This window comes from Bombina bombina, chromosome 4 (assembly GCF_027579735.1).
Source record: "Bombina bombina isolate aBomBom1 chromosome 4, aBomBom1.pri, whole genome shotgun sequence".
NCBI classification, from domain to species: Eukaryota; Metazoa; Chordata; class Amphibia; order Anura; family Bombinatoridae; genus Bombina; species Bombina bombina.
This window is the reverse complement of record NC_069502.1, coordinates 93619962-93644317: the sequence shown is the minus strand read 5'-3', so window position 1 is coordinate 93644317 and position 24356 is coordinate 93619962. Positions and strand designations below refer to the sequence as shown.

At 37.9% G+C, this 24356-nt stretch overlaps 1 protein-coding gene across 3 annotated transcripts in view; it reads left to right on the top strand.

Moving 5' to 3' along the window:
- Positions 1-22336, top strand: part of PAQR8 (progestin and adipoQ receptor family member 8) — a 139564-nt gene extending 117228 nt beyond the window's left edge. The window contains exons 1-2 of one of the 3 annotated variants that reach the window (XM_053709552.1): positions 4678-4774; positions 20386-22336. In XM_053709552.1, the coding sequence (XP_053565527.1) occupies positions 20429-21490 (1062 nt within the window). In that variant the 5' untranslated portion in view covers positions 4678-4774; positions 20386-20428 and the 3' untranslated portion in view covers positions 21491-22336. Of the gene's footprint in view, positions 1-4677; positions 4775-5488; positions 5767-20385 lie in introns of those variants that run through there. The other 2 variants (XM_053709554.1, XM_053709553.1) reach the window with 2 other exon arrangements.
- The last annotated feature ends 2020 nt before the right edge of the window (positions 22337-24356 follow it).

The window sequence follows — 24356 nt, the reverse complement described above, 5'->3', positions numbered from 1 at the left end:
TTGTGTATTTTATGGAGGAAAAAACCACAGTTAAATGAAGTTTATTATTTCTTCCAGTACCAGTAACATGGTTTTATGAAAGGGAGAGAGATGATCAGAAACATTTAAGTGCGCCTGCAAGCATGAATGTATACAGGGAGGGGCAAAATGTTAAATTCCCTAAACATAATGATATCAGTGGCAGCAGCAGAGAGTCGCTTGTCATACACATGACCCACACATCATTTTAAAAATGGTTTATTGGCATCAAGAGTGGCTCAAGTGGGGGCTTATGTTTAGATGGAGCAGAAATGAGGGGGGTCTGACACATTGGTAATCATTTTTCTTTCATTGTGTATGCAATTCTCATCTTGGACCGATCCAATGAGATGATTGACAAGCCCCGCTGTCACACAACTGGAACAGCATTGCACTACTGAAAGCTAGCTGAATACATCTAGTTAGCCAATCACAAGAGGCAAATGTGTGCAGGCACCAATCAGCAGCTAGCTCCCACTAGTGTAGGATATGTGCATATTCTAGGGATACCAAGAGAATAAAGTACATTTGAAAAAAGAAGTGAATTTAAAAGTGTCTTAAAATAGCATGCTCTATATGAATCATTTAATTTTGATTTTCCTATCCCTTTAAACACCTAGCTCTGTGCATTAGAGCGTTGTATTATTGCTATTAAATGGCCTTTTAAATTCAGCTCTCTTAGAAATATTCTGTAAAAATGTGTCATTTCCTTTAAAAAAAAAAAAAACGGTTGCAATTTCACGTTTGCATTACAAAAAAACATGAATCATGGTTCTAACAAACAGCAAATAAAATAGCAATATATATTTGAATCCTCTTTTTCTAAGAACTCATTTTTATCTCTGACTCTACAAAGCTCAAATATTTATGTGATATTGGAATGTGCTAAATCTACATTTTTACTCCTAATGTTTATATGATTGTGTGCGCTAGAAGGATTAACATATTCCAGCTATTAATATGATAAGCTATATGTATGGTATATAAGCAATTAGGGACATAAAGCTCAATGTTTATTTTTCTTTTGTTATTCGGACAGAGCATACAATATTAAAAAGATTTCCATTAACTTCTATTATCCAATTTACTTAGTTCTCATGGTATTGTTTCTTGAAGAGATATCTAAATAGGTAGCGCGCACATTTCTGAAGCAGTACGTGACAGGAAATATTGCTTTCCACCTACTAATCTTGCATTAAAACTGCTGCCATATATTTCTCCAGTCACATGCACACTCCAAATTTGACAACAGAAGTACATTTTTATTTAATTTATTTTACAATCCATCTGGATCATCAAATACATATGTTTGGTTTTATGTCCCTTTAAGCACTGTATTGTAGAATAATAGCAAAGGAAATGTTTTTAAAATATTTCATTTTTTATTTTTTTTTTGTTAGCAAAATTTGGTTTGGTTTGCAGTCCAGTTATGACCGCTAAAGTTATGACCGCTAAAGACCGCCGTTCCATAACCCTGTCCGCCTGCTCTGATGAGGCGGACAGGAATCGCTGGAAATCAACCCGATAGAGTATGATTGGGTTGATTGACACCTCCCTGCTGGCGGCTGATTGGCCGCGAGTCAGCAGGGGGCGGCGTTGCACCAGCAGCTCTTGTGAGCTGCTGGTGCAATGTTAAATGCGGATTTAACATTGTTGCATGTTACATTGTCTATGGGACAATATGTATATATATAAACCACAGCCCAAGGGACACATTGGTCCCTTCAAGGGATTGTTTACGCAGTGCAGCTGGTGAAAGTTAAAGGGACATGAAACCCAAATTTTTTCTTTCATGATTCAGATAGAGAATACAATTTTAAGCAACTTTCCAATTTACTTCTATTATTTAATTTGCTTCCTTCTCTTGTTAACCTTTGCTGAAAGCTTTATCTAGGAAAGCTCAGGAGCAGCAGAGAACCTAGGATCTAGCTGTTGATTGGTAGCTGCATATATATATATTTATTGTGATTGGCATTGCTGCTCCTTCAACAAATGATACAAAGAGAATGAAACAGATTAGATAATAGAAGTAAATTAGAAAGTTGTTTAAAATTGTATTCTCTATCTAAATCATGAAATAAAATTTTTGGGTTTCATGTCCTTTTAAGTTGGAGGTGCAGTATATTTTGCCTTTTCTATAACCTTAATAAGTTGTTTTTCATTGTTTCAATACAGGAACCTGACATTTATTTAGTATTTTGTGTCCATTTGGTTTAAAATTTACAAAAAAAATAAATTTACATCATATTAAAGTTCTTCTTCATGATTTTTAATAAATCCCTGAAGGAACTAAATCTCTTAGGGATCGATCACAATCTATGAGCTGAGGCCACTTTCTGGTTTGATGCAATCACAATAGCTCTTTTTTTTTTCTCTTTCCCGCACCCGCGATTGTGTTGTTGAATCCTCACTAAAAGCCCTATCTTTACTATGGGTCCAATCCATTTTCAAGAGACTTGTTAACATCTTTTCTATACCAGTTTTAACTTTTCAACACCTCAAGGCACTTCATAAAGCATCATAATGGCATTTTGGACACCTGTGCAAGTATTTCAGCACAATTTGGAGACATTATCTTGAACATGTGCAAAACACTCCGAAATGACCCCATTAGACATTTTAGTATATATACATATATGGTATAGATTCATTAAAGTTCTATTTATCCCTACAGTATAGGCCGTCTGCAAGGGACAGGGCACGCATTTACAACATGTATAGATTCATATACATAGCTATATGTGTTTAGTACATTACATCCTGTACAGCTAAAGGGATCTGCAGGTAAAGTTATATCAGAACCCCAACATCTACAAATGGATCAATCTCTCTTAATGTTTGTTTCTAATTCACACTCGCACTGTCGTGATTGTCACTATTTGTACTGGGGTCTTGACAACTAAGCTTTCAAACAGGATCACCGAATCGTGGGTTAAAAAAAGAACCTATTTCAATCTGTTTTCATCCTCGCCACTGCTTAACCCTCTGAATGCCATTTGTATGTTGGTATGATGGGTATCCTGAACATGATTGCTCAATCACTATATTGTCACTTTTAATATTTGACTAGCATTTTTTTAACAATATTTACTTTATTGGGCCAGATTATGAGTGGAGTTTAAACGTTTGCATCCAAGGGATACGGTGTGTATCACAACGGTTTGTGCTCATCGGGCTTACTGCTTGTATTACGTTTTGAAAGTAAATGTAATCGTGTGAGTGCAATCGTGATTTACGCTAGAATGATTACTGCAACTTCAGAACTCTGGCTGTTTCGCGAAATATAAAAGTGTCACAAAACACATCAAAAATGCATTACAAAGTACTGTTACACTCATTATAACATCATTTAGCCACCAATCAGCAGTCTGAACCAAAAATGAGCCGGCTCCTAAGCTTAGATTCCTGCTTTTCAAATAACGATAGGAACAGAACAAAGAAAATTTGTGCACAGATTTAAAGGGCTGAGAATATGACTTAATAGTGGCAGCTGACCTAAGATATGATTAGCCAATAGTCATGGGTATACTATTGCATGGCCATAAGTTTACATTAAAGGTGCAAGAAGAGGAGCGTCTACACGTAACATTGCTGCATGGGGCCGTTTAGGAATTGCCCATAAAGATGGAAGGGGAGACAATAGAAGGGAAATTAGAGGTGTTTTTAAGGTGGTATTTCAAGGGTGTGTGATCCTAGTTAGAAAAGCATGAATCTTAAATTAAAAATGCATTTCCTGAATAAAAAATACTCAGAATAATTAAAAAATTAAAGGGAAATTGTACACTAGATTTTTCTTTGCATAAATGTTTTGTAGATGATTCATTAAGAAAAATAAAATAAATTAAACATAATAATAATAAGGCATTTTGGGGGCATTTGAAGGACACTGTCCTCACTGCTTCAATGGACCAGCAACTGCTGTTTGTATGTCCATCATCACCACTGAGCAGAAACAGTCATCAGTCATTTGTTAGCAAAAAAAAAAAAAAAAAAAACAATCCCACACTTCTCCTTAGGTACTTCTATGTACTAAATGTTGTACATTTTAGTAGTATATATACAGTTTAATTTATTAACATTAAAAATGTTATAACTAAATATGTCATTATAAAGTGTGTGTGAGTATAATTTAATAATTTATTTTATTACTAATAATAATAATAATAAAAAAAAAACAAATCCTTAGGGACATTTCTGTGTTTTTCCCCTTGAAAAGTGTTATCGGATTGGCTCACATCATTTTGGTTTTCGTGCAAGACATTCTGTGCTTTGTAGTTGTTAAACCCAGAGGTAGAATAAATCATTAATTTAATAATCAGATGCTCAAACTAATCATTTTCTCTGATTTTGGATTTATTTTACCTGAAAACTAGACAAACTTACAGAGATCCACAATGCATGAAGTAATAATATGAATGAAAAACAACTCCCACTTCTAAATATAAAACAATTTATAAATTACCTGGACCTGCATTTCCAGTAATTTAAATAACAGCTAAAAACAAACAAACAAAAACCCTGTCGATGTCAAGAGCAGGTTATCCTGAAGTATTACTTGCTGTTCTTTACTTGACACTCCCCTCCACAAGAGACCTGCCTAGTAACAACACAATAGATAAGGTTAGGAGTGGGGCTTGGTTCACAAAAATGCTTGTTTGGCTGGTTCCTAGGGAGGTACAATATCTTGTACTGTACCATGCTGTATATCACAGGATTTCTGAGAGCCCAGGAGGCAGAAACATAGACTTCAAGAGAGGTGAGAGGAATCTGTAGTGCATCTATCTAATTAATGTACTTTCAGATGATATTATGTGGGAGTATTGTGTGTAGTTGTGTTATTAGAAACTTATTTCACAATGTACATACATATCTAGTTAAACTGATGTGTAAAAAGAGAATAATTGGCAGAGAACTTTCTAGCTTTGTATTTTCAAGATTCTTTTGTACTTTACAAGATTTATGTCAGATGTTCAAATCCTCTCTTTACAGCTATTGTGATTTATATACACTAATAATTATTAGGAAGTGTTATAGCCACAAGGCAATAATGGGACAGTAAATACCCTGTACTTGCTAGATGATTGTGTTGTGTTGCTATAGAAAAACAAATCAGGGCCATTAAACATTAGGAATTAAACATATGATGTACTAATATCAAATTTAAAAAGATTACCTGCAAAGCTAATGCTATATGGATTTAGTGTCACTAGGGGGTGCGGGCCGCACCCGGGTGACACCCTCCAGGGGGTGACACCACCAAAAAATTTTTTATTTTTTTTATTTTATTGAAATTCAAAGAAATGTAGAAATGCATACATTTTTTTATTAGAGGGGCCAGCATTTGTGAACATTAGTGGGATTGGGGAAGTTGTAGACACTTCATTTTTTTGCCCCTTGAGCCAGCGCTGCAATTTCCACAAATAGTTTTCCCGGCTGCTTTTGCTTGTTTGTACTTTGCTCCTCCTTAGCCCAATTTCACTATGAATGTTGTGGGTGTGCTGTGGGGCTTGCGAAGTTGCAGTGCTAGCCTAAACCTGCCTGCCTATCTGTGCTCACTGCTCAGTGACGTGTGGAGAAGTGGAGTCACTCACTGCTGTGCTGTCTCTCTAAACGGGAACTGGGAAATTATGAGGGGGATGCCTGGCACCTGACCGCATGACTGTCTGACACAATCTCTAAAGTGAAGGAGCCACGTATGATGCTCACCAGACCGGTACGGTTATGGTACACTAAGTGCACACTGAAGAGGTAGGAGGGGAAGGCGGACAGGGGTCTGGGAGTTGGCAGAGAGCAGAGGTGCTGGCCATAAGAAGCGGTAGGCACGCGGCCCGGGGCTGTGCACTGACAGACTTGGAACAGAGTCAGAGAGCAGAATTTTCATAGTTTGCGCGCCTAAACCTTTTCTTTAGTGATTTATTTTTAAAATGCTCCATTAATCTTTCATTTGATGCTCTACTAAGCTAGGGAGCAGCTCTAGGCATGAGCTTTATAATTAATCCAGTGCAATTTACATATTTTGCATGTGTGTGTGTGTGTCTGAGTTTTTGTGTGTGTGTGTGTTTGTGTGTGTCCGAGTGTTTCTGTGTGTGTCTGAGTGTGTTTTGTGTGTGTGTTTTTGTGTGTGTGTTTCCGAGTGTTTCTGTGTGCATCTGAGTGTGTTTTTAAGTGTGTCTGAGTGTTTGTGTTTGTGTGTGCCTGTGTGTTTGTGTTTGTGTGTGTCTGCTTTCTGGGGGGGGGGTGACACCATAACTTACCGCACCGGGTGACACCAACCCTAGTGACGCCACTGAGTATGGAATGTTTTGTTTGTTAAATGTGAACAACAAATCAAACTATTTCAGTAATGTTGCACATAGAACAAAATATGTCTAAAAAATTAGAGGGCGTGATAACTACCATCCTCTGACTGTATAAGCTCTCTGTAATAGAATATTCCATGCACTGCTTTAGACAATATCCAATCTGAATTTGAAGCATTGATATCTACACAAACATTTGGTAGTAAAGAATCCACCAATTGCAAAAGAATACACTTATAGCACTCTCTTTATTCCATCTAGCTAGAAATAATGTAATGTATATGTAGGGTTTGGTGTAACTTTTTCACTAACTCTGATTAAAATATAACATCTTTATTAGTTCATATAAAATCAGGGGTAATAATTAAAAACATCTGTCAAAGACCTTATCACCTTAGATATGACAAAAATAACCGCTGTCCTAAGATAAAGGATTAGCTAAATTATAAAAAAGCAACTAATGCAGCTGCAGATATAAAGCCCATCCAAATATTAGGAGCGAACCTTTAATAATATATGGCAGAATATGACAACTATTAGGGTTAATACCAGTGCTATCCTATACTGAAGGATGGAGAGATACTTTATTGCTTTAAAGGGACACTGAACTAAAAAAAAACAATAAAAAAAAAACAATACACTTCTTAATGTAATATGCTTTTTAAATATTTACCGTTTTGTCGCAATAGTTTTTCTAAATGTTAATATTTTCCAAACCCCCCTAGGGGTACCCGTTAACCGTGTCCTATCCTAGATGACAACCCAGCTAGGAATATGGTGGTCTTTAATAGCGATGCAACTGCGCAACCTTCTGCAACGTCAAGGAATACGTCACTCACTGTTTTGCTCTATTGAAAGCAGCAGAGCCGCTCTATCTATTCCATTATTATGCTTTAGGCAGCATTGGCTTCACGCAAAGAATTGAGCATGCGTGATATCACCGGACAAAACGGCGCATGCGCAAAGTGACAAAAAGGGAGATTAAATTCATAGATACGGCAGCTGATTTGAGGATGAAAACAACAATTATACAGCCCATATTAGTGGGTTGTCTTGACGGACATCAGTAGAAGAGTTTTAAAATACATTTTAAATGTATTATACACATCGTTAGACAATAAAAGTAGGTTAATTTTATAAATGTAATCATTACACAACCATTTTTATATTCTTTATACTGTAAAAAAAAGTACAGTAATCCTTTAAGTAAATAGTTGCTGCATGACTGGAACAACAAAGACCCTGTGTATTGGTCAGTATCTAATGGTCACAATTTCAGCTATATGTTGAAGGAGGCTAAGCAGCACACATTATAAAGAGAAGAGACCATTTATATACTGAGTTGCTAATAAAAGTAGTAACAATATTACAATGTCAGACTGCTACATAGGTACAAACTAAAATTGTAAAATCTCCAAATCTTAGTTGGGATCTCCAAGTCTTAGTTTATCTGTGATGCTACTAATGCTGTATAAAGCAATACCACAGTGAGCTGCTATATGATCGTGTTTACAAATGTTACGGTAGCTAAGCGGTTACAATATATTATTAATCCAGTTAGGTCTGAGAGCTTAGTTAAAACACATAAGAGAGCCCCATAACGCTTCCTTGACTAGTTTCGCCTTTGCGGCTTTCTCAAAAGCTTACTTTAATTAGCAACTCAGTTAGGGTTGCCACCTCGGCCATGTTTTCCTGGACACATGAATTGCACTACTGGACATTACAAGAATAGTGACCCTGGACAGCACCATTCATGTTCCTCCCTGCACACCCAGCAGCATGTGTAACTCATAAGTGTCCAGGAAAACATGGCTGAGGTGGCATCCCTAAATTCAGTATATAAATTGTCTCTCCTCTTTATAATGTGTGCTGCTTAGCCTCCTTCAAACCATAGCTGCATTTGTGACTGTTAGATACTGACCAATACACAGGGTCTTTGTTGCTCCATTCATGCAGCAACTATTTACTTAAAGGGCCACTAAACCCAAAATTTTTCTATCATGATTCAGATAGAGAATAGAAATTTAAACAACATTACAATGTACTTCTATTATTTATTTGGCTTCATTTTTTAGATATCCTTAGTCGAAGAAAAAACAATGCACATGGTGAGCCAATCACACAAGGCTTCTATGTGTAGCAACCCATCAGCAGCTACTGAGCATATCTAGATATGCTTTTCAACAAAGAATAACAGAATAAAACATAATAAATATTATAAGTAAATTAGAAAGATGTTTAAAATTGCATTCTCTTTCTAAATCATGAAAGAAAAAATGTGGGTGTCATGTCCCTTTAAAGCAATAAAGTATCTCTCCATCCTTCAGTATAGGATAGCACCGGTATTAACCCTAATAGTTGTCATATTCTGCCATATATTATTAAAGATTCGCTCCTAATATTTGGATGGGCTTTATATCTGCAGCTGCAGTAGTTTCTTTTTTATAATTTAGCTAATCCTTTATCTTAGGACAGCGGTTATTTTTGTCATATCTAAGGTGATATTGTCTTTGACAGATGTTTTTAATTAATTATCACCTCTGATTTTAAATGATCTAATAAAGATGTTATATTTTAATCAGAGTTTGTGAAAAAGTTACACCAAACCCTACATATACATTACATTATTTCCAGCTAGATGGAATAAAGAGAGTGCTATAAGTGTATTATTTTGCAATTGGTGGATTCTTTACCACCAACTGTTTGTGTAGATATCTTAAACCAATACACAGCACCTCACAGCAATATATTTATATTCAGATTATAATATTTTAATTCTAGCTGATTACTATTCCATAAGGTGGTGCAATTGGATTTGCTTGTCCACAAGCATTGATATCTGTATTATGAAACCAATTCACAACCTGTTAAAAGTTTTGTAGAGCGGTTTGTGAATGCATAGTTATATCTAAACTCTTATATGTTTGTTTTGTTTGTGATTACTGAAATATAACCATGAGAAAGAATTGGCCACATAACAACATAGATGTATACAATTTCAAATAATGGTATCCCGCTGTATTTTAATTCCCTTGAGATTGTTGATAACATTGTCACAGCTGAAATCTCATCTTTATTATGATTTAAGGGCTATTGGCAACTTCTTGTGATATCTATGAGGTCAACAATGTGTGAGCTGTGCACCATTTTGCTGTTTAAGGCCAGAGCAAGAGCTAGGGTTAGAGTGAGTGTAAAAACTTGTGTTATTGTTAGAGCTAAGTTTAGGGAGAGGAAAGGAGCTAGCATTAGAGCAAGGGAAATAGCCAGCATTAAGGTTAGGGTGAGAGCTAGTGTTAGGATTAGAGTAAGACTAAGAGCCGGCATTAAGGTTAGGGTGAGAGCTAGTGTTAGGATTAGAGCAAGACTAAGAGCCGGCATTAAGGTTAGGGTGAGATCTAGTGTTAGGATTAGAGCAAGAGTAAGAGCCGGCATTAAGGTTAGGGTGAGAGCTAGTGTTGGGATTAGAGCAAAAGTAAGAGCCGGCATTAAGGTTAGGGTGAGAGCTAGTGTTAGAATTAGAGCAAGCATAAGAGCCGACATTAAGGTTAGGATGAGAGCTAGTGTTAGAATTAGGATAAGAGCAAGAGTAAGAGCTGGCATTAAGGTTAGGGTGAGAGCTAGTGTTAGAATTAGAGCAAGCATAAGAGCCGGCATTAAGGTTAGGGTGAGAGCCAATGTTAGGATTAGAGCAAGAGTAAGAGCCGGCATTAAGGTTAGGGTGAGAGCTAGTGTTAGGATTAGAGCAAGAGTATGAGCCGGCATTAAGGTTAGGGTGAGAGCTAATGTTAGGATTAGAGCAAGAGTAAGAGCCAGCATTAAGGTTAGGGTGAGAGCTAGTGTTAGGATTAGAGCAAGAGTAAGAGCCGGCATTAAGGTTAGGGTGAGAGCTAGTGTTAGGATTAGAGCAAGAGTAAGAGCCGGCATTAAGGTTAGGGTGAGAACTAGTGTTAGGATTAGAGCAAGACTAAGAGCCGGCATTAAGATTAGGGTGAGAGCTAATGTTAGAATTAGGATTAGAGCAAGACTAGGAGCCGGCATTAAGGTTAGGGTTTGAGCTAGTGTTAGAATTAGGATTAGAGCAAGACTAAGAGCCGGCATTAAGGTTAGGGTGAGAGGTAGTGTTAGGATTAGAGCAAGACTAAGAGCCGGCATTAAGGTTAGGGTGAGAGCCAATGTTAGAATTAGGATTAGAGCAAGACTAAGAGCCGGCATTAAGGTTAGGATGAGAGCTAGTGTTAGGATTAGAGCAAGATCCGGCATTAAGGTTAGGGTGAGAGCTAGTGTTAGGATTAGAGCAAGAGCCGGCATTAAGGTTAGGGTGAGAACTAGTGTTAGTATTAGAGCAACACTAAGAGCCGGCATTAAGATTAGGGTGAGAGCTAATGTTAGAATTAGGATTAGAGCAAGACTAGGAGCCGGTATTAAGGATAGGGTGAGAGCTAGTGTTAGGATTAGAGCAAGACTAAGAGCCGGCATTAAGGTTAGGGTGAGAGCTAATTTTAGAATTAGGATTAGAGCAAGACTAAGAGCCGGCATTAAGGTTAGGGTGAGAGCTAGTGTTAGAATTAGGATTAGAGCAAGACTAAGAGCCGGCATTAAGGTTAGGGTGAGAGCTAATGTTAGAATTAGGATTAGAGCAAGACTAAGAGCCGGCATTAAGGTTAGGGTGAGAGCTAATGTTAGAATTAGGATTAGAGCAAGGGAAATAGCCAGCATTAAGGTTAGGGTGAGAGCTAGTGTTAGGATTATGATTAGGGCAAGGTAAAGACCTATCATTAAGGTTTGGGTAAGGGGTAATCTTATATTTATGGTTAGGGCAAGGGGAAGAGCCAGCATTAAGGTTTGGGTGAGAGCTAGTGTTAGCATTAGGGTAAAAGCCAGCATTAAAGGGACAGTCAAGTCCCAAAAAAACTTTCATGATTTAAATAGAGAATGTAATTTTAAACAACTTTCCAATTTACTTTTATCACCAATTTTGCTTTGTTCTCTTGGTATTCTTAGTAGAAAACTAAACCTAGGAAGTTCATATGCTAATTTCTTAGACATTATAGACTGCCTCTAATCTGAATGCATTTTGACCACTAGAGGGCATTAGTTAATGTGTTTCATATAGATAACACTGAGCTCATGCACGTGAAGTTACCCTGGGGTGAGCACTGATTGGCTAAAATGCAAGTCTGTCAAAACAACTGAAACAAGAGGGCAGTTTGCAGTTGTTTTGACAGACTTGCTCTAATTAGGATTAGAGCAAGACTAAGAGCCGGCATTAAGGTTAGGGTGAGAGCTAATGTTAGAATTAGGATTAGAGCAAGGGAAATAGCCAGCATTAAGGTTAGGGTGAGAGCTAGTGTTAGGATTATGATTAGGGCAAGGTAAAGACCTATCATTAAGGTTTGGGTAAGGGGTAATCTTATATTTATGGTTAGGGCAAGGGGAAGAGCCAGCATTAAGGTTTGGGTGAGAGCTAGTGTTAGCATTAGGGTAAAAGCCAGCATTAAAGGGACAGTCAAGTCCCAAAAAAACTTTCATGATTTAAATAGAGAATGTAATTTTAAACAACTTTCCAATTTACTTTTATCACCAATTTTGCTTTGTTCTCTTGGTATTCTTAGTAGAAAACTAAACCTAGGAAGTTCATATGCTAATTTCTTAGACATTATAGACTGCCTCTAATCTGAATGCATTTTGACCACTAGAGGGCATTAGTTAATGTGTTTCATATAGATAACACTGAGCTCATGCACGTGAAGTTACCCTGGGGTGAGCACTGATTGGCTAAAATGCAAGTCTGTCAAAACAACTGAAACAAGAGGGCAGTTTGCAGAGGTTTAGATACAAGGTAATCACAGAAGTAAAAAAGTGTATTTCTATACCAGTGTTGGTTATGCAAAACTGGGGAATGGGTACTAAAGAGATTATCATTTTTTTTAAACAACAAAAATGTTGGTGTTGACTGTCCCTTTAAGGTTAGGGTGAGAGCAAGTGTTGGGGTTAGGGTAAGGCAAGGGAATCCAGACGTGGACCCGTTGCTCACTGTGCCTAGAGGGATATGGCTGCACCTCACTGACGAGGCCCACAATAGGCCGAAACGTACGTCTGGGGTTTTGCTGTTTCTCTCGTTCAGAGAAGAATTGCCTGGTATTTCGGGGCTGGACTGTACTGTGAAGTCAGGATCAGACTGATATGCTTCACCACTAGAGGGTGTTAGTTCACGTATTTCATATAGATAACACTGTGCTCATGCACGTGAAGTTATCTGGGAGCAGGCACTGATTGGCTAAACTGCAAGTCTGTCAAAAGAACTAAAATAAGGAGGCAGTTTGCAGAGGCTTAGATACAAGATAATCATAGAGGTTAAAAGTATAGTATTATAACTGTGTTGGTTATGCAAAACTGGGGAATGGGTAATAAAGGGATTATCTATCTTTTAAAACAATAAAAATAATGTTAGAATTAGGATTAGAGCAAGACTAAGAGCCGGCATTAAGGTTAGGGTGAGAGCTAGTGTTAGGATTAGAGCAAGATCCGGCATTAAGGTTAGGGTGAGAGCTAGTGTTAGGATTAGAGCAAGAGCCGGCATTAAGGTTAGGGTGAGAGCTAGTGTTAGTATTAGAGCAAGACTAAGAGCCGGCATTAAGATTAGGGTGAGAGCTAATGTTAGAATTAGGATTAGAGCAAGACTAGGAGCCGGTATTAAGGTTAGGGTGAGAGCTAGTGTTAGAATTAGGATTAGAGCAAGACTAAGAGCCGGCATTAAGGTTAGGGTGAGAGCTAATTTTAGAATTAGGATTAGAGCAAGACTAAGAGCCGGCATTAAGGTTAGGGTGAGAGGTAGTGTTAGGATTAGAGCAAGACTAAGAGCCGGCATTAAGGTTAGGATGAGAGCTAATGTTAGAATTAGGATTAGAGCAAGACTAAGAGCCGGCATTAAGGTTAGGGTGAGAGCTAGTGTTAGGATTAGAGCAAGACTAAGAGCCGGCATTAAGGTTAGGGTGAGAGCTAATTTTAGAATTAGGATTAGAGCAAGGGAAATAGCCAGCATTAAGGTTAGGATGAGAGCTAGTGTTAGAATTAGGATTAGAGCAAGACTAAGAGCCGGCATTAAGGTTAGGGTGAGAGCTAGTGTTAGAATTAGGATTAGAGCAAGACTAAGAGCCGGCATTAAGGTTAGGGTGAGAGCTAATGTTAGAATTAGGATTAGAGCAAGACTAAGAGCCGGCATTAAGGTTAGGGTGAGAGCTAATGTTAGAATTAGGATTAGAGCAAGGGAAATAGCCAGCATTAAGGTTAGGGTGAGAGCTAGTGTTAGGATTATGATTAGGGCAAGGTAAAGACCTATCATTAAGGTTTGGGTAAGGGGTAATCTTATATTTATGGTTAGGGCAAGGGGAAGAGCCAGCATTAAGGTTTGGGTGAGAGCTAGTGTTAGCATTTGGGTAAAAGCCAGCATTAAAGGGACAGTCAAGTCCCAAAAAAACTTTCATGATTTAAATAGAGAATATAATTTTAAACAACTTTCCAATTTACTTTTATCACCAATTTTGCTTTGTTCTCTTGGTATTCTTAGTAGAAAACTAAACCTAGGAAGTTCATATGCTAATTTCTTAGACATTATAGACTGCCTCTAATCTGAATGCATTTTGACCACTAGAGGGCATTAGTTACTGTGTTTCATATAGATAACACTGAGCTCATGCACGTGAAGTTACCCTGGGGTGAGCACTGATTGGCTAAAATGCAAGTCTGTCAAAACAACTGAAACAAGAGGGCAGTTTGCAGAGGTTTAGATACAAGGTAATCACAGAAGTAAAAAAGTGTATTTCTATACCAGTGTTGGTTATGCAAAACTGGGGAATGGGTACTAAAGAGATTATCATTCTTTTTAAACAACAAAAATGTTGGTGTTGACTGTCCCTTTAAGGTTAGGGTGAGAGCAAGTGTTGGGGTTAGGGTAAGGCAAGGGGAAGACCTGGCATTAAGTTTAGGTTGGTGTTAGGATTATTATTAGAGCAAGGGTAAGAGCTGGCATTAAGGGTACAGTGAAAGCTGGTGTTAGATTTATGGTTGGGGCAAGGGTAAGAGCTAGCATTAAGGTTAGGATATGAGCTAGTGTAAGATTTATGGTTAGGGCAAAGGTAAGAGTCGGCATTACGATTAGAGTGAGAACTAGTGTTAGATTTATGGTTATAGCAAGTTATTGCATTTAGGATGAGAGCTAGTGTTAGGATTATGATTAGGGCAAGGTGAAGACTGTTAGGGTTATAGAAAGGACTGAGGTTAGGACAAGACTATGGTTAGGATATGGAGTAAGAGCTAAGATTAGGGCTGGGATAAGGATGAGAGTAAAAACTAGGGTTAGGGCTAGTGTAAGGTCTAGCATTAATAAGGGCAAGCTTAGGGTCTACTTTTTATCAAAAGGATAAGATCTAAGGTTTAGGGTCATGGTGTGGGCTAGGGTAATGATAAGAGTTTGGGAAAGGGTGAAGGTAAGGGTGAGGGTTAGAACAAGTGTATGGGCTATGGTTATTATGAGAGTCAGAGCTAAGTAAAAGGGTATAGGCTAGGGTTAGGGCAAGGGTAAGGGCTAGAGATAGGGTGAAGGTAAGGACTAGGGTTAAGACAAGAATATAGGCTATAGTTAGGTTGGGAGCAAGAATAAGGCCTACAGCTAAAGTAAGACTATCCTTCTTCATAGAGCCCTGGGCCATGCTAATAGGAGTCTAATAGGAGACTTAGCGCTTTGGATCCCAGGGCCTGCGCTAAAGGACTTTCTCCTTTATCGCAGGCTCTGTGTAACTGTGCTATGCCTCCTATTAGCACGGCCCAGGATTCTATGAAGAATATTTCCTTGTTTTCTTTAAATTAGTTAGTGCATTAATTCAGAAATTCATTCTGTGAAAACGAAATGAATATCCTAGTTTTTGTTACAAATTTGTAATGAAATGAATGCACAAGCCTAAATATAAGCACATTGATGCCCGATGTCTTGGGGTCACACTTGACTCAGACCTATCTTTTACTTCCAGTATTTGCCCAACTCCTGCCGTTTCCACCTTAAAATAACCTTTAAAAAAATATGGCCACTTACCCAAGTCACAACTAAGATTTTAGTCCACTGTCTCATCATTTCCAACCTTGACTATTGCAACTCGAACCTTTCTGGACTTCCTAGCTGTTGTCTATCTCCTTTATAATCCATAATTCATGCATTTGCCAGGCTGATCTTCTATACATGTCGCTTTTCTTCTGCTCTACCTGTCTACCAGTCCCTTCACTGGCTTCCTATAGCTTTCAGAATTAAACACACAATTCTGACTCTGTGATTCAAAGCCCTCAATAGCCCTGCTCCCCCTATATTTTAAACCTTGTCTCCAGATACTCTCCCTCCCGTCACCTTCACTCTTCTCACAACCTCCTCCTCTTTTATTACCTCCTCACATTCCCATCTACAGGACTTCTCCAGACTGGCCGCTATTTTGTGGAACTCTCTGCCTCGCTCTGCAAGACCCTCCCCTAGTTTTGAAAATTGTAAGTGCTCTTTAAATACTCTTTAAAGGATGCATACAAATTGTGCTAACCCTTTCTAATCTCAGTTCCTCTCCTTCTTTGTTATCCCCTTAGCATGTAAGCCTATGAGCCCAGCTGTTTGTAGATCATCTTCATGAGAGCCTATTTACAAAAGTGCAACTCTTGGCAGAGCCCTCTACCCACTTGTTTTGTATAAATGTTACCTTGCATATCATACCTCAGCGTATAGCGCTGCAGAATCTGTTGGCGCTCTACAAATAACTGATGTTAATATTAATAATAAAAATAATAAATAGGAAGGTTGTATAAAATTGCATTCTCTATCTGAATCATGAAAGAAAACTTTGAGGTTCATGTCCAAAATTGTTAAGGCGGATAGTATTTGTCACAGAAAGAGCAACACCAGAATTATGTTATGATTTCATGTTGTAAGGGAAAAGGTTGAAACTCATTTTTTTCTTTCAACAACTTTCTAATTTACTTCTGTTATCAAATTTTCTTTGTTCTCTTGGTATCTTTTGTTGAAATGCAGGGACATAAACTCAGGAGCATGCACATGTCTGGAGCACTTTATGGCAGCAGTTTTGCTACAATGTTATCTATTTGCAAGAGCAGTAGATGGCAGCACTATTTCTTGTTTTGTAGTGCTCCAGAGATCTATCTAGTTATCTCTCCAACAAATCAAATTTGAAAATAGAAGTAAATTGAATACTTTTTTAAAAAATTGTATGCACTGTCTGAATCAGAAAAGAAAATATTTAGGTTTCATATCCCTTTAAGAGTAATTTGCGGAAGAACTTCTCTCATATCCCTTTAAGAGTGATTTGTGGAAGAACTTCTTTACATAAAGTATGACTGATTGATGGAATAATCTTCCTTTAGAAGTGGTAAGGATAAACACTGAGGGGGGCTAAAGGAATGACTGGAGTGATAATATGGATATCCACAAACTAATCTTACATTTTATAGGAAATGCGGGCAGACTTGTTGAGCCTATGGGGCCGAATTATCAAGCTCCTATACGATCGAGCTGATTGACACCCCTTGCTAGCGGCTAGATTGGCCGTGAATCTGTAGGAGGAAGCATTGCACAAGCAGTTCACAAGAACTGCTTGTGCAATGATACACTGTCATTTATTGATGTGCATCATCAGTCCACTCCTCTTAGGTGGAGAATTTTAATCTCCCCGGTCTCGTCTGACCAGGGAGATGTACAGGGCCGGACTGGGAAATCAGACGGGCCCTGGAGATTTGTATAGACCGGCCCAGTCCCGCCCTATCTTAGTCAACCCCGTCCCCTTAATCTTAACTCCGCCCCCTCCTGCGCAGCCCCCTCCATATATTTGACATTAGCTACACTTGTATGTAATTTTTTGTGAGGCTTTGAATATTGTGTTGGAACATCTTAATTTGAGGCTTTCAAACGTCATATTTTAATGTGCCTCCAAGCATATATGTGCTGTCATAATTGACTGCCTAATTCCATGTGTTAATGTGGTTTGTACCCTTAAAAAAAATATCATAAGCACCATACCAATGTATCTAAAATCCTATTGATGCTATAAAATAGTAGAGCAAGTGGTTGGAAAGATCCTACCAAAGTGGGGGTTTGAAATAAGCACTCTTCCCTATAATGAGAATGTAAAAGTAAAGAGAATATTAAAAACTATATTCTTTAATAAGTCTATTAAAATAAGGGGAAAAACAATGTTTTCCCAAGTAACATGACAATGTCACAGTTTAATTATGTACCCACAAAAAACAAAGAGTGTATTCGATACGAGGATTAAGAACGCACATTGTATATGTTTACATCACACAAAGTCCGCCCCCGATGCATGTATACGCCCTTGGGAATGACGAATGCTGGTGATTGGCTATAGAAGGAGGCTGGACTGGTGACGCTTAATACCGATTGGATACTCAGTACCCATGCTAGCATTGGTGTTTCAAGGGGGCATTGGACAACCTTAGTAAATCCTGATTGGCTGATCTGATGAAATAGATTGTGTATAAGACGAGGTGGCACCCTGGCTTCGGCTTATTCAATTTCAATTCTAACATTGACAAAGGCTGCTCAGACAGCCAAAACTCGTTTGTTTAAATTTATTACATTATTTAATCTGTACTTCACCCCTGACACCTGATGCTGACAGCTGCAGATATCGGCCAGAAAACAGGGGGGTGTTTGTACATTTGTAATTTGTATTTTGTGTGACTAGTTGGTTACTTGGGAAACATTGTTTTTCCCCTTATTTTAATAGACTTATTAAAGAATATAGTTTTTAATATTCTCTTTACTTTTATACTCTCATTATAGGGAAGAGTGCTTATTTCAAACCCCCACTTTGGTAGGATCTTTTCCAACCACTTGCTCTTCTATTTATTTTTCTGGGGGGTAGCACCGGACCATTGGTCCATTATTCCCTTACCCTCACATTAAACTAGTGCCAGTTCTATTGAACCTCTCCCAGCTTGCTATAAAATAGTTTCATTTTTCAAGGTTTTGACCCCTAAAATAGACACCGTTTTCAAATATCCAGCACTAAGCTTCTAATAAGCTACGCTGCGCAATAGTTTTTTTTTTCTACTTTAAAAAAAACCCTGTGTAATAAAAAGACAAGCTTATTTTCCCCAGAGACATGACCTGCATCTATATTGTCCAACAGCTTCTCAACACTTCCCAATCTATATCTCTTTTTCAGATAATATACAGTTTGTCTCAGATGTTCAATAAAAGTCAATGAATAAAACAATGACCCCCTTAATTGCACGAGAGTGGCAAGGCACATCTCTGTATTACAGGGGTTATTTAGGACATGACTCGTAGAGTTTTTATCCGAAAGGCCTCCAAGATTTATATATTTGTCACCCAGTTTTTTGGCATACCCCCTAACGGGAACCCCAGCCAAGCGGCCACCGTTCACCACAGCTCCGAGCCTCTCAACACCGACCTCCATGTCACCAACACATGTGCCAGAACTTCCAGGGCACTGACATTACGAGTATCCCCATGGAATTATGGGAAGCGTGGTCCTAGTTCGTGTTTCTTTAGACCTCGCCCTCTAAGTGACAACAAGTAACCCCTTGACTGCTGTATGAAAACAACTGTGGGGGTAAGAGTCCATTTATGCCTATTCACATCCTAATATTGGCCCATTTACTCCATATTTCTACCGGACTGGGAAATCAGACCGGCGCTCCCTCCTTACTATGTCACGTGTATGTGAGATGAGTGACTACTAAGTCGGAGTGGAGCGTGATGTGAGCTCAGCTGAGGAGCATTGACTCTGAGCGGCCCGGCGGCAGCCCATGGCCATTATAGCATAATAACATCAAAAATAAATATTCAGTATTCGCCCTCCACAGGCCGCAGCCTGCACCTATGCAATATCATATGCAAAATTGCTGCTCTCTACTGCAGCAGCCAGCCCAGCTGAGCTGCCGGCCGGCCAGTGGCCCACCAGGATTTTTCCTGGAGATGTACAGCTCCTGCCCGTGCATGATTGGCTGTGCGCGGGCAGGGGCGATATTGCTGAAGAACGCAAAATAGCGCTCTTGTGCAATGCTGAATTCCGGCAGCAGATTGCTGCCCGCCAGAGGCGAGCTGGGGCGGACAGGGGTGAATATGTATGCCCCTGTCTGCCGTAGCTTGATAAATCAATCCCTATGAATGAAGAACTCAATCCACAGCTTCTCCCTTAGGCACAACATACTCCTCATTAATCTTCTATTTACATTGTTAAATTACCTGTGACTCTAAGCGTGTTGTGTTTAATAGTAACAATCTTATGTGTAAGTTGCAACCAAGCAACCTATCACCAATATAACACTTCAAGGTTCCTTGTTGTGGAAATGCTATGTTATTATTTGTATAACCATTATACATAAACATGCAGATATGAGTAATTGACATCAGATAGTATAGTTTGTCACAGATGATCAGTAATGTGTGCAATGCTTTCATGATCATGAGTTTTTATAATAGATGAATTTATTAACATAGGGAAATATGAGTAACGATATCTCTTATGCAATCATTTTACACATCATATCCATAAAACTTACAGTTTGTATTTCATTGTTATTATTTAATAATATTTGACACCCTAATGATATATTCTTATATGACCTATTAGTATAGTGAAGGGTTAATGGCCAGCTCTAGGGAAGAATATTTAAAACAGCTGCACAGATCTAATATTCATCATGGAATTCATATACGTTCTTCAAATATCTGCTTCTTATACAACTGTGTTATCTTTACTTTAATGCTATAATTAATTGCTAACATAATTGAATAATATGCCCTTAAGACAAAAACTACAATCAGATTATCTTAAATTTATTTATTCTGTTGAATACATTTGTCTTCATTTGTATTCTCTAATAACTGCATTTTCTATTTAGTTGGTCTTCAAATCCAATTGTTCTGGAAAGGATATCAATGATCAATTATTTGTCTTGTGCTGCTTATATTTTATATTGCATATTCTTTTATGTAATAATCAAATAATTTTGTTCTTATATTTTATTACAGGTAAAAAAAAAACGTGACCAAGTGCTTGGACATTTCTACTACAATGACTACAGTAATTCTTGAATGTTTTAGGACATTGTCCATCAGTGCCCAACAACTGCGCCATCTCCCAAAGAACATAGAAGGTGGCTTTCCAAAGATGCCTTCTACCGTCAAGGATTTAGATGTTCCCCACCTATTCCGGGAGCCCTACATCCAAACAGGATATAGACCCATAGAGCAAAACTGGAAATACTATTTCTTCAGCCTTTTTCAAAAGCACAATGAATCTATTAATGTATGGACACATTTTGTTGTGGCATTAGCAGTGCTTCTTAGGTTCAAGGTTTTTGCAGAAGTTGAATCTCTTTCCTTGGACCCAGTAAGCTTGCCTTTGTATATATATGTCTTATCCTCATTGACTTATCTAACATTCAGCTTCCTCGCTCACCTCCTACAGTCCAAATCCGAGTTAGCACATTACACGTTCTACTTCATGGACTATGTTGGAGTTAGCACTTATCAATATGGGAGTGCCTTGGCACACTACTACTACAGTTCCAACCAAGCCTGGTATGACACAATCTGGCCATTCTTTCTACCAGGTGCAGCTTTCTTAGGATGGATGTCATGCCTTGGTTGCTGCTTTGCCAAATATCGCTACAAAAGACCATATCCTCCCATGAGAAAGGTGTGTCAGATTGTCCCAGCAGGATTTGCCTATATCTTAGACATAAGTCCTATTATTCACCGGATAACTTCATGTTACATGGAAAGTTGTACAGACAAGGCTGTCTGGTTCCATTTCTTACAAATAATTTTCTTTGTCATAGGAGCCTATTTTTTCTCCTGTCCTGTTCCAGAAAAATATTTCCCAGGTACATGTGATATTATTGGGCACGGCCACCAGATTTTCCACCTATTTTTGGGTTTATGTACACTCTCCCAGCTGGAGGCCATGCTTATTGATTACAAAACAAGACAGGAACATTTAACAGCAAGACACAGCCCATCAGACATTTACGTGGCATGTTTTTCTTTTGTCCTTCTTATATCTTGCAGTACTATAACTGCAATCTACCTTCGACACCGGATCTCAAAGAAATTGAAAGACAAAGAATTATAAGAGTGCTGTAGGTGATTGTATAAGTTGTCTATTTAGGTTAAATTTGTCTACATTTAAAACAAAGTTTTGGGCCATGAGATACTCCATTAACCCTTTATTTAAGATGATGCTCGATGTTCTACCTGCAAGTTTTGTTCATTGCATTAAATATACATTCAGTTACCATCTTACCCATTAAGGCACACATTTTCAACCCTCACTCTAGCTGCTCATCAAACTAATGTTTTTTCCATTATTTTAATGTCATCAGAAGGTATGGATTCTCTATTAATAAGAAGCAAATATGCTCGGCACCACTGTTCAAACCGCCATGTTTTAGCCTACATGGGTCAAGCAGCGCTGTTTCCTGATGACATTAAATTGGGAAAAACACATTAAGATAGGCTGATGGAGAAACTATAAAACATGTGCCTTCAATAAATAAGAAAGGTAACTATAGAGGAACTGGTGGAACTGTTTGTAGGTTCAATACAAACCCGCAAGTAAATTGATCTGATGCACTTTTAGAAATATTAAGATGATAGTGGGGTATATTCAACAACATCCTCTATAGTCTCTTCTTTACGCAACTTCCTGTGTTATTCTTTGGAGCCCAATAATTAAAGCTCACACACGTCTCCAATATTTAGTCAGTCGGTACCACAGCATAGCATGGGAATGGAGTGATTAGAGAATCTGTTAATGAATGTATTCTAATGTGTGCCATTTTGAACCCAACTTCTTTCCAGGCTAGCTATAGACTATATATATTCACGTTATGTCTTAACAAATATTAAATTATATTCAAAGGACATGGATGTCAAAACTGTAACTTACATCATTTAGATAAAACCTTTTTTCTATTTACTTTTATGTAGCTCTTGTTCTTGGCATCCTTTGTTGGAAGTTAGCTTTTTCGCATGAGAGCCTGCTTAGGATCATGTGCTTGTCTTGAGCACTATATGGCAGCTGTGTTTGTATGTAGTGCTCCTGACTCTTGCATAGTCCTGAACCTACCTCAGTATGCTCTTATGGAAAATATACCAAGAGAAATAGGAACTTTTGATAACTGAAGGTAGATTGGATTTTTTTTTATTTTTAAATTGTATGCTCTGTCTGAATCATTTTGACTCCTTTGTCCATTTAAGCAGAATGTCAGTGACTACTTCAGGTAATTTTTATGTTTGTGCCATTTTGTTAGCTACTTGTTTTTACAGGTATTGAGCTACTGAACTATAAGTTGGTTGAGGCATTTGGGTTGTAGAGAAGATCAACTATTTATGTAATGACACCAACTCTTGACAGGACCCCAATACATTCTCTGAGAGAACAACTATCTGAGGTTCATAGGAGAGATGATTTTTTTCTCTCATTGGCTGGACGTTGTCTTCAACCATGAAATGAAACCTTTTGTTCTCATTTGAAGAGATGTTACAATACTCTTGGTACTATAATGTACAGAAAAAAATATTTATTGGTTAACAAACAGTGGACTTTGTAGGTCATGTCATACTAGATCTGATATCAAAGCTTAAGATTGCTCATTATATCCATTGATATATTTCCCTTGCAGTTCAGCTTGAAACTACTTATGCCTTAAATATCCTACTATATTGTATTTTATAAATTATATATGTATATATATTATTATTATTTACCAGATTAATAATTTGTACTAATTGAACTTGAATAGTTATGATTGCACAGAATTGTAGTATTTGTGAAACTCCATGGGTGTTGCTATAGACCAGAAAACAAATAGGGGCGAATTTATCATAGTGCGAGCGGACATTATACGATGTAGTGTATTATGTCCGCCGCACATCGATAAATGCCAACAGTGATTTAACATTGCACAAGCAGTTCTTGTGAACTGCTTGTGCAATGCTACCCCCTGCAGATTCGCGGCCAATCAGCCGCTAGCAGGGGGTGTCAATCAACCCAATCATATAGGATCGGGTTGATTTCTGTCCGCTGCCTCAGAGCAGGCAGAAAAGTTATGGAGCAGCGTTCTTTAGACCGCTACTTAATAACTTCTGTTTCCGGCGAGATAATTCGGCCCCATATTCTGTATGGGGACCAAATTTAAAACAAATAATTTGCATTTTTTTGCACCTTAATTTTTTTTCTTAATTTAAATATTATTTTTGGATTGCAATATATAATTAGCTTGTTTTATGTCACTAAGCACAGGTTTTTTAGTCTGAACCTGGACAGCAGACAAACCTCTCAGCCTGTGACAATCCCACAAAATTGTGAATGGTTGGGAGGTGAAGCAGAGGGCAGTAATTACCGGAAGGAAAGTGTAGGAAGGGGTAAAGAGACATTAAATTAAATGTTTGTGTATAGTGTATATCAGCAATGAAAAAAAAAAAATAATTTATTGTATTTGAGAGAGATACCCCTTGAAAAAAAGCCTCTTAAAGGGGATATTGTATCTTTTTTCCCCCTTTAATATGTTCTCAACAATCCATGTTACCTACTGGATTGTTTTAAATTGTTCACAAATAGCTCCTTTATCTTTATTTTATCATTTAAAATAACTCATTTTGCCTATTAAATGTGTTACTTATACTAAAAATATGAGAACTGTAGTATTCTCTGTAGAAAAGCTATGTCACCAAACACCAGCAGAAATCAACCTCCCAGAGGAAGATAGAGACCAGCCCATTTAAATGGGTGTTCCTGCAGCTGTGTGGAATACAATGAACTCTAGAGATGTGCATTTGTTTTTTTTACAAATGAAAATTCGTAATGAAAAACGGTTATTCGTTTAGTTTTCACAAAACGAATATTCAAATGAACGCACCAACAAAATTTAAAGAAAATAATGACAAAATTTGTCAGTATTCATGTGTTTTCTTTATATTACCCTTAAGAGGTAAGT